Source organism: Meriones unguiculatus, chromosome 7 (genome assembly GCF_030254825.1).
Source record: "Meriones unguiculatus strain TT.TT164.6M chromosome 7, Bangor_MerUng_6.1, whole genome shotgun sequence".
Lineage (NCBI taxonomy): Eukaryota > Metazoa > Chordata > Mammalia > Rodentia > Muridae > Meriones > Meriones unguiculatus.
The window spans coordinates 43,453,351-43,467,848 of NC_083355.1; the positions used below are offsets into that span (position 1 = coordinate 43,453,351).

Consider the following 14,498-nt stretch of genomic DNA (forward strand, 5'->3'; position numbering starts at 1 on the left):
ATTTCTGTAAGCTTTACGACATGAGAAGTCCATGAGAAGGGTTCAGACAGCCATATGATTGAGCCCTGATAATACATAGGTTAGGTGGAAGAAAACCAATTCTGGCTAGCTCTTACTCGATATGTAAGAGGATTCAAAACCAGTCAGAAAGTACTTTCTCACTCTTTTATAGAATGTTGTGATTCATCTGATTTTCAAGGTTTCCAGTCCTGTTTGCTTCTTGTTAGTTTTTGTTTGTTGGCGACAAGGTCTCATGTATGCCAAATGAGCCTTGAACTCCTTATATAGATGAGGGTAACCTTAGCTTCTGATCCTCCTGCCTCTACATCCAGGTGTTGGGATTCCAGGCATGGCCACTGCACCCAGTTTACACACCCTACCAACTGAGCTGCATTCCCAGCCGTCCAGTGCTGTAAAAACAGTCATGTAACAGAGAACAAAGAGAAACTGAAGCATCCCACTTCTGTTATAGTTAAACACACCCATTGATCTAAATTCTTTATTTTACCTATCAAAATATTTGATCAAAATACTTAGAAGTAAGCCAGGTGCAGGGGTGCACGCCTGTGATCCCAGCACTCAGGAGGCAGGGGCAGGCAGATCACTGAGTTCTAGACTAGCCTGGTCTGTGTAATGAGTTCCAGGACATCTGGCTTTTACTCACTGTCTTTGTTACTTTTTAAATTCTTAATTGTAAATACTTATTTCTGTGCTACCCCATGGCTTGCACCTGCCAGATAAATGCCAACGTCTGGAAATGTTTTTCCTTCCTCTGGTGTTAAAAGATGCCTCTTACCAAGCTCTTCTCCCCAGAAACGGCTGCTTCTTCCATGGTGTGAGGTGTTGGATGTGTGCATGCTGCAGATCAAAAGTGCATAGTTTTTGTCTTGCTCACATTCTTGGGTTCTAAAGTTTTAGGAGCTGAGATCTGGCTTAGTTTTTTGGTTGTTTGTTTTTTGTTCTTAGGGAAGGCACTCTGAGGCTTGAAAACTACTACTCAGAGGCATCAAAACGACTTTTGTCACCTCGTCTCAACAAGTTGATGATAATTCTTACTCTCTCTTGAGTGGATAATGGTAGCAGCCCTGAGTGAGCTAGACTGGACTCTTACTTCTTGATGCTAGTGTCAAAACTAGCCAGACTTTAATCATAAGGAGCCAGCCTCCTTCTCTCTGTGTATGTGAGAGAGAGAGGGCACAAGCTGACGAAAGCAGAATCTAAGTTATTTCACATGTGTCTGAATTAACTTCAGAGTGCAGGATTTTTCTCTAGATGCTCTAAAAAAACTCAATTATTCCAAATACAGAAATGGCTGTAAAGTTTATACACTTAGACAAATAAATGCTTTTAAATATGTTTAATAATTCAGAATTTTTAATTTTTTCAGCTCTGATCGTCTGATAGAAGAAACAATAAGGTAGGGGCACTTTTTGTTTTGCTTCTTTGCTATTTGCACACTTAATGATCAGATCAAGCCAACACTGTTTGCTAGAGAAGGTCGAGTCACCCTTCTTAAGAGACTGGTATTTACTAGATGGCAATGCATTTCTGTGGCCTTCAGGTTCATGAGCTAGACATTGAGCTGTTCATATCCTTTCCACATCAAAGAAGAAATGAAGGAATTTGCCTGTGTTCACATGACTAATAACTAACACTGAGCACTCTGATTACTAAATTGGTTTGTCTTCTAACACTGGAGCCATAGCAATTGTACTGAATCAGTGCTGAAGCGGTGAGATGGCTCAAAGGATTTGTCTGCACCAGATCTGACCCCCCCCAGATCCACAGGACCTACATTGTGGGAAGAGAGAACCAACCTTGACAACCGTCCTCTGACTTCTGCATGTGCATTGAGCCATATAGAGGTGCACACATAAGCATGCACACACGGACACAAGCACACATACACGCACGCGCGCACACAAATGCACGCGCTCATACATACAAGATGAATTATCTTTTTAAGTAGGTAATTATGTTTAGTTCATAACAGTGGTAAGAAATCTGAGTTCCAGTAAGTATATCAATGATTTATTGTTTTTAAAGCATTATATATTATATGAAACTTATGTTTTATCTCTTAAGTATTTGAAACTTGAAATAATAGCTTACATTTCACTCAGCTCAACTCCAAATGGTGGGATGAGATAGGAGAGTATGTCTAGATAGACTCTGTGTGGTACTGAAAACCATGCATATTCAACAAGGTAATAGCTTAATGTAATATTCATTCTCCAAGGAATACAAAGTGCTTTGAGGAAATTATTTTTTAATGCCTATCCACTTGTGAGTCCGAGTGCACCTGAGATAATGATGGCACTCGTTTAAACAGAAGTCTGTGTGGTTGGTTCAGAGCCTGTCTTTATTGCAGGTTTGAATTGTTACTTTCTGTAAGACAATAAACCTATTATAACGTATGAGTGCTGTATTCAAGGCCCTTGTTGTAATGTCAAGCAGAAGAATTTGATCAATTTCCATTTCTTCTGCTGCTTTCAAAGGATCCTTTGAACAAGATGTAATGTCACAAGCCTGTAATCCCAGCAGAGGCCTCAGCTCCTGAGTGATAGCCTGGATTCTAGGACCTTCACGACACAGTCTGTGTCATGAAGGAACTGACATTTGCAAGACCACCAGTATGCATGTGCTGCAGCCGCATAGAACCTGCTCAGCCTTCCCTGGCCAGAGCCCCACAGTTAGCTTTCTGGTCCTTCTTGCCATCATCGTAAAAGACAGCCTCATTCTTGTTCCTCTGCTTCCTTTTATGTATTGCCTGTCTGTGTTCGTTTCCTTTATCTTCAGTGACCATTTCCTGACCAGCTCTTTGAACAGCTTCTCCTTGGTTTTTCTAAACAGCCTGTGCCAAACTGAGCTCGTCTTAGGCTTTTCTGCTTATCATTGGCTTTGTGGGGTGTTCTGATATTTTTGTTGCCTTTTTTTTTCAATTCCGAAATGCTTCCATAAATATTCTTGTATGTATCTCCTTACATACTTTTGTCTTCTCAGTTGTGAAATTAAGTTTTGATTAATTTGTCATCCCTCTGACATCTCTTCAGTAAAACACCTGATAGTTTGTTCTGTGAGGCTCTGCCCATGAGAGGCTAGCAGCTTACTGCCAATGGATGGCCTAGTGAACCGCCCCACCCAGGAGCTGAGCATCTCACCAGCAGCCAGCCTGGAAGCCCTCAGCCTCCAAGCCATTCTGCAAGCACAAGAGCCAAGGCAAACTGAGCCCCTTACTGCACCCTGGACTCGCAGGTCCCCAGGCCCCTGCTGTCTTGTGGGTCTCTCCTTGAGAAGGTACCCATAGGCTCTAACTTGCAGCTGTCTGGCCTAGAGCTCTCAAGGGAACCAAGATTAAGACAGTCCTTTCCCCAGTGTGAGTGCTTTTGTCTTGGTCACTCCATGGAGTAAAATGGACCAAAGGTAAACCAGAACTCAATTTATATGACTTTTGTTTTGTTTTTATTTTTAGAGACAGGGTTTCTCTCTATAGCCTTGGCTGTCCTGGACTCGCTTTGTAGACCAGGCTGGTCTTGAACTCACAGAGATCTGCCTGCCTCGGCCTTCCAGAGTGATGGGATTACAGGGGTGCAACACTACCCAGCTTATATGACTCTCTTTAAAAATAATTTTTAGATTGTCTCTTATTCTTTGACTATTTCAAACGTGTACAATGATTCTTAATCATATCTACCAAAATCCCTCTTTTCATTTTTTTGTGTTACCATCTAAAGCACTCCTAATGTGTTGCTGTAACAGTGGACACTGACCCTCTTCTCTAGGATTCTAACATCCGGGGCAATAAGACTTGAAAATATATGATCGTGGAGGTGACAGCAAAAGTGATAACTCATATTCTCAACAGACCATCAGTGCTGTCCTATGAAGAGGCTGCATTTTATAAAAGAGCAGCTTTTCCCCTCTCAGTGTGTTTAGTGAATCCCGAGGTCTGCCCGGTGACTCATATACCGGGTCACACCCGGTGACCCGGTGTGATTTTGAAACCTCATTTGTGTGTTTAGAGCTGGTTGTGTGGGGATGTGCACTTGGGCTCTGTTTTTATGCTTGTGATTTTTTTTTTTAATGGTTGTAATTCTTTGCTTTTCTCTTACTGATTAAAATCATTTTAGTAGTTGGTCCTTTTTTAAAGCCATTGAAGAAGCTTTGCAATGTATGATTTATCTCAGTGTTGCATTTCCCTTGTTACTTTGAAGAAAACTCAAGATAACTTCTAACAAGGCTTCATTGGGTTAAGTCAGAAAAAGACAATTCCAGGATTGGTTGCTCACGGGAGTTTTGTTTGCTTTTAGAGGTGTGAAGACTTGAGCAACGTAGTTCTCCAGTGCCAACTCAACTGTTTCTTTTTTCTCCTCTTGAAGCATTGCTATGGCAACAAAAGAAAATATGACTTCACAGAGAGGAATGCTCAAGTCAATTCACAGCAAAATGAACACTTTGGCCAGTATCCTCTTTGAACCGTGTTGCTGAGGTGAAGGGTTTGTTCTGTTTTGCTTTCTGTTTTATGGGATAGGGTTTAGGTCGCCATCATTGGCAGCAGTAGGGCGGCTGAGCAATCTCATCATGTGAGGACTTCCTGAACTCATGTTTAACACCACTTCTAGAGAACCGCACACCAGAGAGTTAATTAGATTTAGATGTGTAAAATTGCTCACAAAATTATTTTGTCCTTGAAAGCTCTGGCTCCATGTTAGTACTCCCTCCTGTGTTCTCGACCACGCCCACACTGTGCTTGAATTTGCCGCTTGGGAGGACAGGTCAGGTACAGGTTCCTGGAAGGACGCTGCAGGGGGCTGTACCTGCTGGTGGACTGCGGTGACTGACACCAGGTCAGAGTAGTCTCCCTGTAGTGTGACCTCTACTTCTCAGCGTGAAATAGGATTGCATCAGAGACGCTCGGACGACTGTGAGGAAAGACTCAGGATTTTCCAAAGTTGAATATCATCTGGTCCACAGTAATTTAAGGGCGCTTTCCTCCTGATCTCTGTTTGCCTGAGAAAACGGATATCCCTGGCATTTTATTAGTCAGGTGTGAAAACCACACATCCCAAACCACTCACAGCTCACCCAGTGCTGTACAGTTTTACACATAATTCTGTTCATAGCTCATTCTGCATGCCCATAAAAGGGAGAAGGCAGGAACTTTAACTTTGCAGATAAAAAAAACAGGCTCAGAAAAGTGGCCTGGCCCAGATCTACTGGAAGTATATATTATATAAGTTGAAGATTCATATTTTAAATTCCCATGATTTTTTTTCCTTTGTGGGCATTGCATGTTTCCATGGCACACATGTCAAGGTCAGAGGACAACCTCAGATGCTGGTGTCATCTTCCACCTAGTTTGAGACAGGATTTCTGTTATTGTCCCATTACTTACACCAGGCTAGCGGCTGGCCCTTAAGCCTGTAGGGATTTTCCTGTCTCTACCTTCCATCTGCCCACAGGAGCACCAGGGTTTCGGATGCTTGCACTATACATTGGCACTCTGTGAGTTCTGGAGACTCGGTTCCACGTGCTTTTATAGTAAGCACTTTCGCCCACTGAGTCATCTCCCCAGACCCAGTACATTCTCCATCAAGTCAAGTCATACCCACACCCCCAACCCCATCCCCAGTGATACCTCTCCTTGTCGCCCAGTGTGAGTTTGAATCTCCAGCACTCACGTACAGGTCAGTACAGAGGGAGTCATTTCTGGGGTGGTGCGACACACTCATCTGCTCACTCCTACAGGGAGACCGTGCCAGACCGGAGTGCAGGCACTGCTAAGGCGCCCTCGGTGAACCCGTGAGCTTTGCTGTGGTTGCTCACAGGAGCAGAAATGACCCAGACAAGCTCATCACCAAGGCCCACCCAGTAGGCGTGACCGCCCACGAAAGCTGGGGAACCTGCAGCATGCTGCACAACCAGCAGGCAGCTCGACTGGGTGACCATTGTCAAGGGACTGGTCTAAACCTCTTGTAGGTTACTGGTTTGGTTTCAAGAAGGTCTTTGCCACTGGTTTATTTGAGTCTCTGCATGTTGGTTATACAGGGAGGGCCCAAAGGGATCTGGTCAGTTTCAGGGACTTCTGAAGCTGTTTTGAGTTGTTTACCTCCCACATAAGGAGCTTCCCTGCAGACTGGAATGTTTCAATCTCAGAGGAAACTGTTAAACAGCACTCAGGCTAATAAGAATTCCTATACTCAGGTTGTCAGGTAATCCTCCGGTCTCAGCCTCAGAGGAAGCTGGTGTATATTTATTATAAACTATAAGCTCGGTCACCAGCAAGAGCAGAGGCAACTTAGTGAATACAAAAGTGTACTTTGTGTAAGTCATAGAACTAAGAAGAAATAAAATAGAAGCCAGGTGCGGTAGCACATTCCTTTTTAATCCCAGAGGCAGAAGCAGGCAGATCTCTTTAAGTTTCGAGGCCAGCCTGGTCTACAAGCAAGTTCCAGACCAGCCAGGGCTGCAAAGTAAAACCCTTTCTCAAAAATAAAAGAGAAGTAGCGCTGAAGAGCGGGATTATTTTACATACTGGTTAAAACCAAATTGTCCATTCAAATTTGTTCCCACTATGTTTCGTGCATGTGTCCCCTATACTCCAAGTCGTCTTAAAGGAGCAGTTTTCCCAAGTCAAGTACAGTGCCTGCTGCAGACAAGCCCGCATCATTCCAAAAGAGTGTGTGCTCAGGGCCTAAAAGATAGCTGCACTGGTAGAGCGCCTGGCACCCAAATGTACAGACCTCTGGGTCTCTTATATCAGTGTGACTGTCAGCAGGACTGCCGTTTCCCAGTGTCTCCTTCCTCTCCTCGCAGATCTTTTCTCTCTGCGTGTGTGTGTGTTCAAATGTGTGTGCATGTGCAAGTGTGTGTGAGCGTGATGAGCACAGAAGCCAAGATTTAAATCCTTAAATCTTAAGGATTTAAGAGCCAAGAGTGAGCAGATGTAGGATTTAAGGTAAACTGCCCAGTGTGGGTTGTGGAAACAGAGCTTGAGTCTTCTGGCAGAGCAGCAAACACTCTTAGCCTCTGAGCCGTGAGAGGAAAAGTAGGGCCAGGACCCCAAGACCAAGTTCTTAGAACAAAGGTGATGCATTTGTCCCAGAGACAGAAGGCAGGAAGTAAGAGAAAGATGGGAGACAGAGGATGAGGGAGAACGGGAGGGAAACAGCAGCGGGGTAGGGATACTTGTCCTTTGTCCCAGAGACAAAGGACTGTGTCTGGATAGGAGACAGACGTGGCCCACAGGAAAGTGGCAGTTTATAAAGGTACAAGGCAAACCTGGGTTAGAATGAGGTGTTCAGTTTTAATTAGGTGAGCCAAAGGGGGCTTTTGCAGGACCTAAATACCTCGATAGCTAGATCTTGGTAGTCAGTCTCAGGAGGAGGACGTGGCCAGACGAGGGAGTAGAGCTTGGTGGCCAGCTTCAGGGAAGTAATCTAACAGTTTTTAGCAAGGCAGAGGGAATGTGAAGAAGGCCTGCCAGAGCCATGCTGGCCACGCTCAAACTAGCAGAGTCCTTTTGGCTATCTCTAGCCCCTCATGCTAACATTTTATGCCACCAAAGGGTTTGTTTATTCCTGCACTGGACAAAGAAAAGTAAAGGATTCTTTCTGTGGGCAGTTTTTTTACTTTGTGAAAGGCTTGTTGCTTTGATACGCATGTCCTGATCCTGACTTTAAAAACTGTTTCTATGTCAGTTGTCCTTTTTTTTCTCCATTCATAAATATACTGATGCCAGTAGTATGTATTCATGTATTCTAGATATTGAAGAAATTCTAGAGTCATGATCATCCAATTTGTAAGATATGTACTATCGGACTGGAGAGATGGCCCAGAGGTTGAGAACACTGTCTGCTCTCCCAGGGGTCCTGAGTTCAATTCCCAGCAACCACATGGTGGTTCACAACCATCTATAGTGAGATCTGGTGCCCTCTTCTGGCCTGCAGGTGTACATGCAAACACAACATTGGATATGTAATAAATCTTAAAAAAAAAAGATATATACTATCTGTGAGTACACAAGCAGACGTAAGACTCACAGAGAGGAACAACTGACATTTCTCAAGGAGGGTGTGGTCATTGCTCCTCTTGAACTTGATGTGATGTCTTTATCAACAAAGAGGCCTTTTTTTTTTCTTCAGAAATGTAGAACAGTGCAACTGTGGCCTACGCCTGCAGTGAGTGTGCTGATGACTCCACATACTAACTAAAATGTGGTAGAATGTTATCAAAGTCAAATTTGAAATGTCCTAATTCCCCCTTTTTGTTTGTTTGTTTTGTTTTGAGACAGCCTTTGCTTTCCTAGAACTGTATAGTGCAGGCTGGCCTCAAACTCAGAGAGATCTGCCTGCCTCTGCCTCCGTGAGCCCCCACAACCTGGCAGTTACACCCTCCCCCCCTTTTTTTTTCCTAGTCCTGGCCTCGCTGTGTAGATCAGGCTGGATTTGAACTTACAAAGATCCGCCTGCCTCAGTTTCCCTGAGTGTTGTGATTAACAGGCATGAGCCACCGTGCCCAGCTCTCGCTCTCTTTCTCATAATAGAGCAACTATAACATTTAGCCCATTTTCCTGCTACAGTAAATCTAAAATTGTTAATTATTCATTAGGACCCAATTGCATGAGTCCAAGGGTTCCTTTCTAGGGTGCAGAGAATCAGGTTTTCTTTCGTACTCCTGTCTCTGAGGGGAGGGGCAATGGACAGAAAAGGGAAAGGAGCAAGTAGGTGAGTGCTAGGCCACCCCGCCCCGCAAATCCACCCATGCTTAGACCCAGAAGCCCTGGTGGATTCTAGCAGCCATCTTTATTTTCTCCAGTGATTTTCTTTCCATTGTTCTTGTGCACTTTACACGGACTGGGTGGATTGAGTGTGGGAAAGTGTGTTGCTCTTCTCTTCCCCACACTGTCTGATCACTTGCTGTTTGTAATTGCTGTCACTGATGGCTGTTTGTAATTGCTGTGACGTTTCTAAAGAGGCTTCTCACAAGTGTGACCTTAACCAAGGTTCCCAAAGACCGCTTTCCTGCTGTGAACAGCCTGATACAAAGGATCAACCTTAGGAAACGACGAGACTCGCTCATCCTTGGAGGTGTCATTGGCATCTGTACCATCCTGTTGCTGCTGTATGCGTTCCACTGAGAGGATGCTCCCAGGACTTTGCCCGCCACCTTCAAGCCCTGACCTGGAGTGGGGAATGTAGGGAGGAAAGCCTGTCCTGGCCGTGAGCCTGCCAGCCAGATGAATTCTCAACTGCACCCATGGCTCTGACCTGGTCGGACTGAGCTGAAGCCACAGTTTTTCTCTGCTGTCTTTTCTAATACACATTACTCTGTTTTTAATTTTGAAAACAACAACAACAAAAGGTTTCAGTTGCTTGTTTCTCCCTAGGAGGTAAGCAAGCAGAAGCCAAACCTGGGCTTCGGTGACTGGGGAAGCCTGATGACCAGCAGGCCTCAAAGCTGGACTCCTCACAGCACCAGGCTCTCCACATCCAAAGATGGCATCGCTTTCAGCCACAAGATTGGATGTAAATAAAAATAATTCTTGTCCTTTTATTTAACATTTGTGATGAGAAATCAGCTGTGACTTGGATTCTATTCTGTGTCCCTAACTCTTGGCAGTCAAGAAAAGTTCCATTTCCCACCGAATCTGTAAGAGTTGATAGGCCAGCTTCATGTTGAGGTCTGAAATGGAAAGCACTGAGAAAGCGTGTCTTCTCTCTCCAGTCGTGAGTGTGGGTCAGCTGTACGACTGAATACATCAGAATGGCAGGCCTTGTAAAAGGAGCTGGTCGTTGCTTTATTATTTCTTCCATTGGGTTAATATTTGCTTCTACATGATAAAACTGCATTTCAGTGACAAACAGCCAGTGTCTGTCATTGCCCCTAGTGGTCCCTCATCATGTGAAGATTAATCCCAGGACCTGAGGGAGGGACTGAGCTTCTCAGTGAGGTCTACTCTTGTGAGAAGGTGTTGAGGGGCGGCTCTCTGGGTCATTCTGTTTGCCTGTGTTCTGCAGCCTGAGCAAAGGCTTAAGAACTGTAGCCTGATGGCACTGGAACTCTGCCCTGTGCACATGTATTCATTCCTCCTCTGTTAGGCCCCGCCCTACTCGCAGGCCATGCCACGGTGTCACCATTGAGGTGTATTGTGACTCCTGCCCACACCTGACTGGACAGAGACAAAGTTGTAATACTTTTCAGGTTAGCTGTATCTCAGCATCGGTAAATTGGTAACGTCTTACTGCAGCAGCAGATAGTTTAAAGACCTCCAGTATCTGCTTACGGAGAGAAGGCTCTGGCCCCACCGGGATGTCCTCAGGCACACTGTGCGCGGCGGTGAGATATTGGAATGTAGCCCCACACCGTGGTGTGAGGGTGCTGCCACTCGTGGGCAGGCTGACCGAGACGCCGCTCTGCTATCGAAGTGTTGGTACATTCTAGGTATGAAAGGCATTTGATATATTTTTCTTAATTATGGGGTTTATTTTTCTAAATATGGGTTAATCAGCTTCTTGACTGGGCATGTCCTTAAAAGGAAATTAAATTCCCCTCTGTGGACCTTAAGAATCAGGGAATTTGATTTGTTAAAGTCTCTTTAGGAGAACAGAACTTCTCTTCCCTGACACTTTATTATCTTTGATTTTTTTCAAAGGGCCTTGATTGGCGGTTGTGCCTCAGCTAGACTTTATGGGACTTTGGTTGTTCTATAGTGGGCTTATATAAAAATCTGAAGTATCGTAAATAAAGTTATTTATTTAAATATACTGCCAGTCTTTTGTACTGGTTTGCTTACTTGTTTCAGTCACTAAAGCTGATGAATGATCCTAAGCTAGGACATGGCCTGGCTCATTGCCCTAGGCCACAGCACAGCAGCTGAAGGCAGGTGGACGGCGCCAGGAGGCAGTGCTCAGATGAACACATAGAATTATGTTGCTTGTAGGTGCTGGGGACAGGAGTCTGACTAACCTCCCAGTGTGGTGCCCAGAGGGGGGCTGCCCCTCCCCTTCCGGTTCCGCCCTGCCGGGACACTGTGATTGCCAACTGGGACTTCAGTGTTAAGACAGTCAACTTTTTTCACGTTTATTTCTCTTACTTTGGGCTATCCTCACATACCCAGTTTTCAGGCTTAGGAGGTGGCTGTTAAGAATTTCTGGTCAGAGCCTGAGGTAAGAGGGTTTTTTGATTTGCGATTCCCAATGAAATATTTCTTAGGAAAGATTTGTTTCCTTAGCCATTGTTTTTTATAGACTACTTTTGAAAACTAGTTTTAGTAACCATTCAGAACTTCCCATTTCGCTAAAAAAAAATATGAAAAATGGAAACAGAAGAAAATTCTAGGTTAATGTCTTAGAATTTAAGTGTTTGTCTTGAGAGCATCTCAAGTTTAGCCCTGGCTGGCCTTGAACTCCTGCCTCAGCCCCCTAAGAACTTTGGACTGCTGCTACCTGACACATACCACCAAGCCTGGCTCCAGACAGCAGATTTCTCCAGTTTGTCTTTGGTACACCAGTGACTTAGTGAGGATGTGCAGTACATTGTTGCTGGGGTCAGGCGTGGTGATCACCGGCCTGGCCATGTGGTCTGTGCTCTGCCGCCCACACTCCTCACCTGTTGTTTTTCCTTCTCCTTGATACCAACATTTACTTTGATTGAGAATGTGTGTTGTTTTTTTTTTTTCTTTTTCCTGGTCCTCAGATTAGATGTGTGTATTCAGATCACCATGGGGACAGGTGAGGAAGACCCGAGCGCTTCCATGTTGGCTGTGGGCATGTGAATGGAAAGCATACTCGCTGGTCTGACACAGTGACCTTGGGCCCTGTAGAGTTGAGGTACCTTGACCTTTACTCCCACCATCATTGCTCTCTCGCATTGCTGATTATCTCAGCCTGAGGGAGTGGCTTCTAAGAACAGGCCCAATCTAATACTTTAACTTCTGTCATTGTCTAGATAAGATTTTTGGAAATGCATTGAATATTTGACTTGTAATGTTAGGTTGTTGAGATAAATGACTGTGCCCAAGTCATTGGTAGCAAATGTGACAGAGCAAACGCACCTTCTCTAGTGACTGAATGGACGCTATTCTCCTTTTACAGTAGGAGTCATTATTTGGCCTAGTCTCCAAAAAGATGTAAATTTTCCCACTGTGGTCTCAAACTTGTCCATTCTTGGGTGTGCCCGAATGCCCCTTTCTCGGGGTGATCTGCAACAAGCCAGGTCTGAGCATGCTAATCCGGGGGAGACTCTGGGACAGCTGAGCCGTGTCTTAAGGGATCTTTTTAAAAAAAAAATGTGACCTAAAATCATCGTACCAAAATATTTGTACCATCTTCTAGTAGCTTTCAGAGACGGAGAGAATCAGTTCTAATCACATTTATCCGGATGGAAGGTGATTCCTCATGAAAAATGCCAATACAGCTTTTTTTTTTAATCTCTTCTTTTCCAAATGCACTTTCTAATTTTTTGCTTTTAAAATAGCTTCTTGGAACCAATATTATTGTATTTGTACTTAATTTTTGTTCTCATCTAAATGTGCATTTTCTGACTGTATAGAAGAAACTTTGTTATATAATTTAATAAATTAAATATCTAAATAGCCGTGGCTGTAGTTATCTGTACTGGCAAGATAATCTTGAGCCTCTTGGGATTGTGATCTCACTACTACAAAGACTTCTCAGAGTGCTGCAGGCCTTTGTATGAACAGATGGGTGATGTTTGGGCTCAAGAATGGAGAGGGCCTGAAGAAATGGCTGCTCTTCCTGAGGACCTGGGTTCAATTCCCAGCACCTACATGCCAGCTCATAGCTGTGTCATGCTCTCTTCTGCCCTCTGGGTACTGGGCATATACACGATGCAGATAACATACACATTTTTTTTTAAATAAAGGAGAATATAAAATGTCAGGGGTTATGATGAAAGTCTAAAGTGTGTATTTTAGTCAGAAACCATGTCCTCATCCTCCTTAAATGGCTTTTGAACTTGATTCTCCAGAAAATAAAAATTACCTCATTTCTCAGGCCCTGAGATGTTCTTAACTCATGTTCTGAAGATAACTGTCAGGGCTGCCTTTGGCTCAGCCATACAGCACTTGCTGAGCTTTGAGTCCCAGCACCACAAAAGTCAATAAACTGACAGTATAATGATACAATCCACGTTGAAGTTTGGCCTTGTAAAATGCATTGATGCTGGCTCCATGTTCTCGTTGTGTAACTGCTAAACCAGCCAGAGCATTGCCTCATTCCAGGGGAAGCCCGGCTTCACACAGCAGCCAGCGCTCCACTCTGTCCTGTCGTCAGCACTGCAGCCACGCCCCCTAACATGGCATCTGAAGCGCCACCTGCCTCTCCTTGAGGATCCTGACCATTATGAGCCACTGTGTGCACACTCCCAAGTAAACACAAACAGAACACCACAACTTCCTGTGGGTAGCCTTCCATTTCACAGCCAGGAAGCTTTGCCCAATCATTGGGTGGTAAAAGGATTTGAGTCTCGAGGGCTTGTTTGCCAGATGGGAATGGAACCCAGGCTTTGTGCATGTTAGACAAGTTCTACCACGGAGCCATGTCAGGAGCTACTTAATGTCAAATCTTAACACTAGTTCCACAGAATCTTTTAACTCAAGCTTCCTGGTTAAGAAATAAGGATTATAAAAATCACTGATTGTGCTTAAAAGTAATCATTTTGAATTTGATAGCCTTGTTATTGCAAAGGCATGCCATTAACCAGGTGCTTGACGAGAGGTCCGTCTGTAAGTTACATTTGCTTATGAGTCTGGTGGACTGCAGTGAAGTCAAAGAAAATGCTTCTATCACTGACTTAGAGTACAGCCTCCCTCCGCCCCTCGCACCCTCCCTAGCAGCCCTGGCTTCTCTGGCCAGCACCACAGCCAGGCCACCCAGGCCAAGGCAACAATGCCTTTATGAAGGTGAGCCCTCTGATAGCTGCTGCTGCTGCTTGCTTGGCCCTTTCCTCACGAAATGTCCCGAGCTCTGCCCAGTGCACTCTGCTCTCCCAGCAAGAGATGGCTAAAAGTAGCAAGTCTGTCGCTGGATTTTTCCTTAGCATAAAAGCCAGGAGAAAAACAAGCCTCCTCCTCTGGAGGATAGATTTATGTGGGGGAGTTGGGGCCGACAGGATTCTTCACCTTGGCTATAATTCCCCAGCTCAGCAGACCCGCTCAGTGAGCAAAGCTCTTTTCTGTGCTCTCACAAGACACTAGACTCTAAAAAGACCAGGTGTTGGAAAGGCTTTGCTGAGACAAATGGCCATTGTGACTGGAGGACTATTATTTTCACGATCCTTCGATAACTGTCATCCTGACGTTTGGGTGGTTGTCCATTTGCCTCCTTGAAGAGATGTAGCTCTTAGCAGATGATCACCTAACCCATTGGTTTTGGATATTTTCAAACACCGAGCCTTGTGCAGAAAGAACTAATATCCAGAGGAGCACACGGATATGGTCAATACCTGCTTTTTAACTCAGTGCCAAGAGGGTTAGG

The 14,498-nt window shown here is 44.6% G+C and overlaps 1 protein-coding gene across 3 annotated transcripts in view; it reads left to right on the forward strand.

Annotated features, from left to right (window-relative positions):
• Gosr1 (golgi SNAP receptor complex member 1) overlaps positions 1–12,593 on the forward strand; it is a 36,302-nt gene extending 23,709 nt beyond the window's left edge. For all 3 annotated transcript variants that reach the window (XM_021654879.2, XM_021654880.2, XM_060387270.1), the window contains exons 7-9: positions 1,388–1,417; positions 4,380–4,462; positions 9,015–12,593. In XM_021654879.2, the coding sequence (XP_021510554.1) occupies positions 1,388–1,417; positions 4,380–4,462; positions 9,015–9,139 (238 nt within the window). In that variant the 3' untranslated portion in view covers positions 9,140–12,593. The remainder of the gene's footprint in view (positions 1–1,387; positions 1,418–4,379; positions 4,463–9,014) is intronic.
• Positions 12,594–14,498: the final 1,905 nt, after the last annotated feature.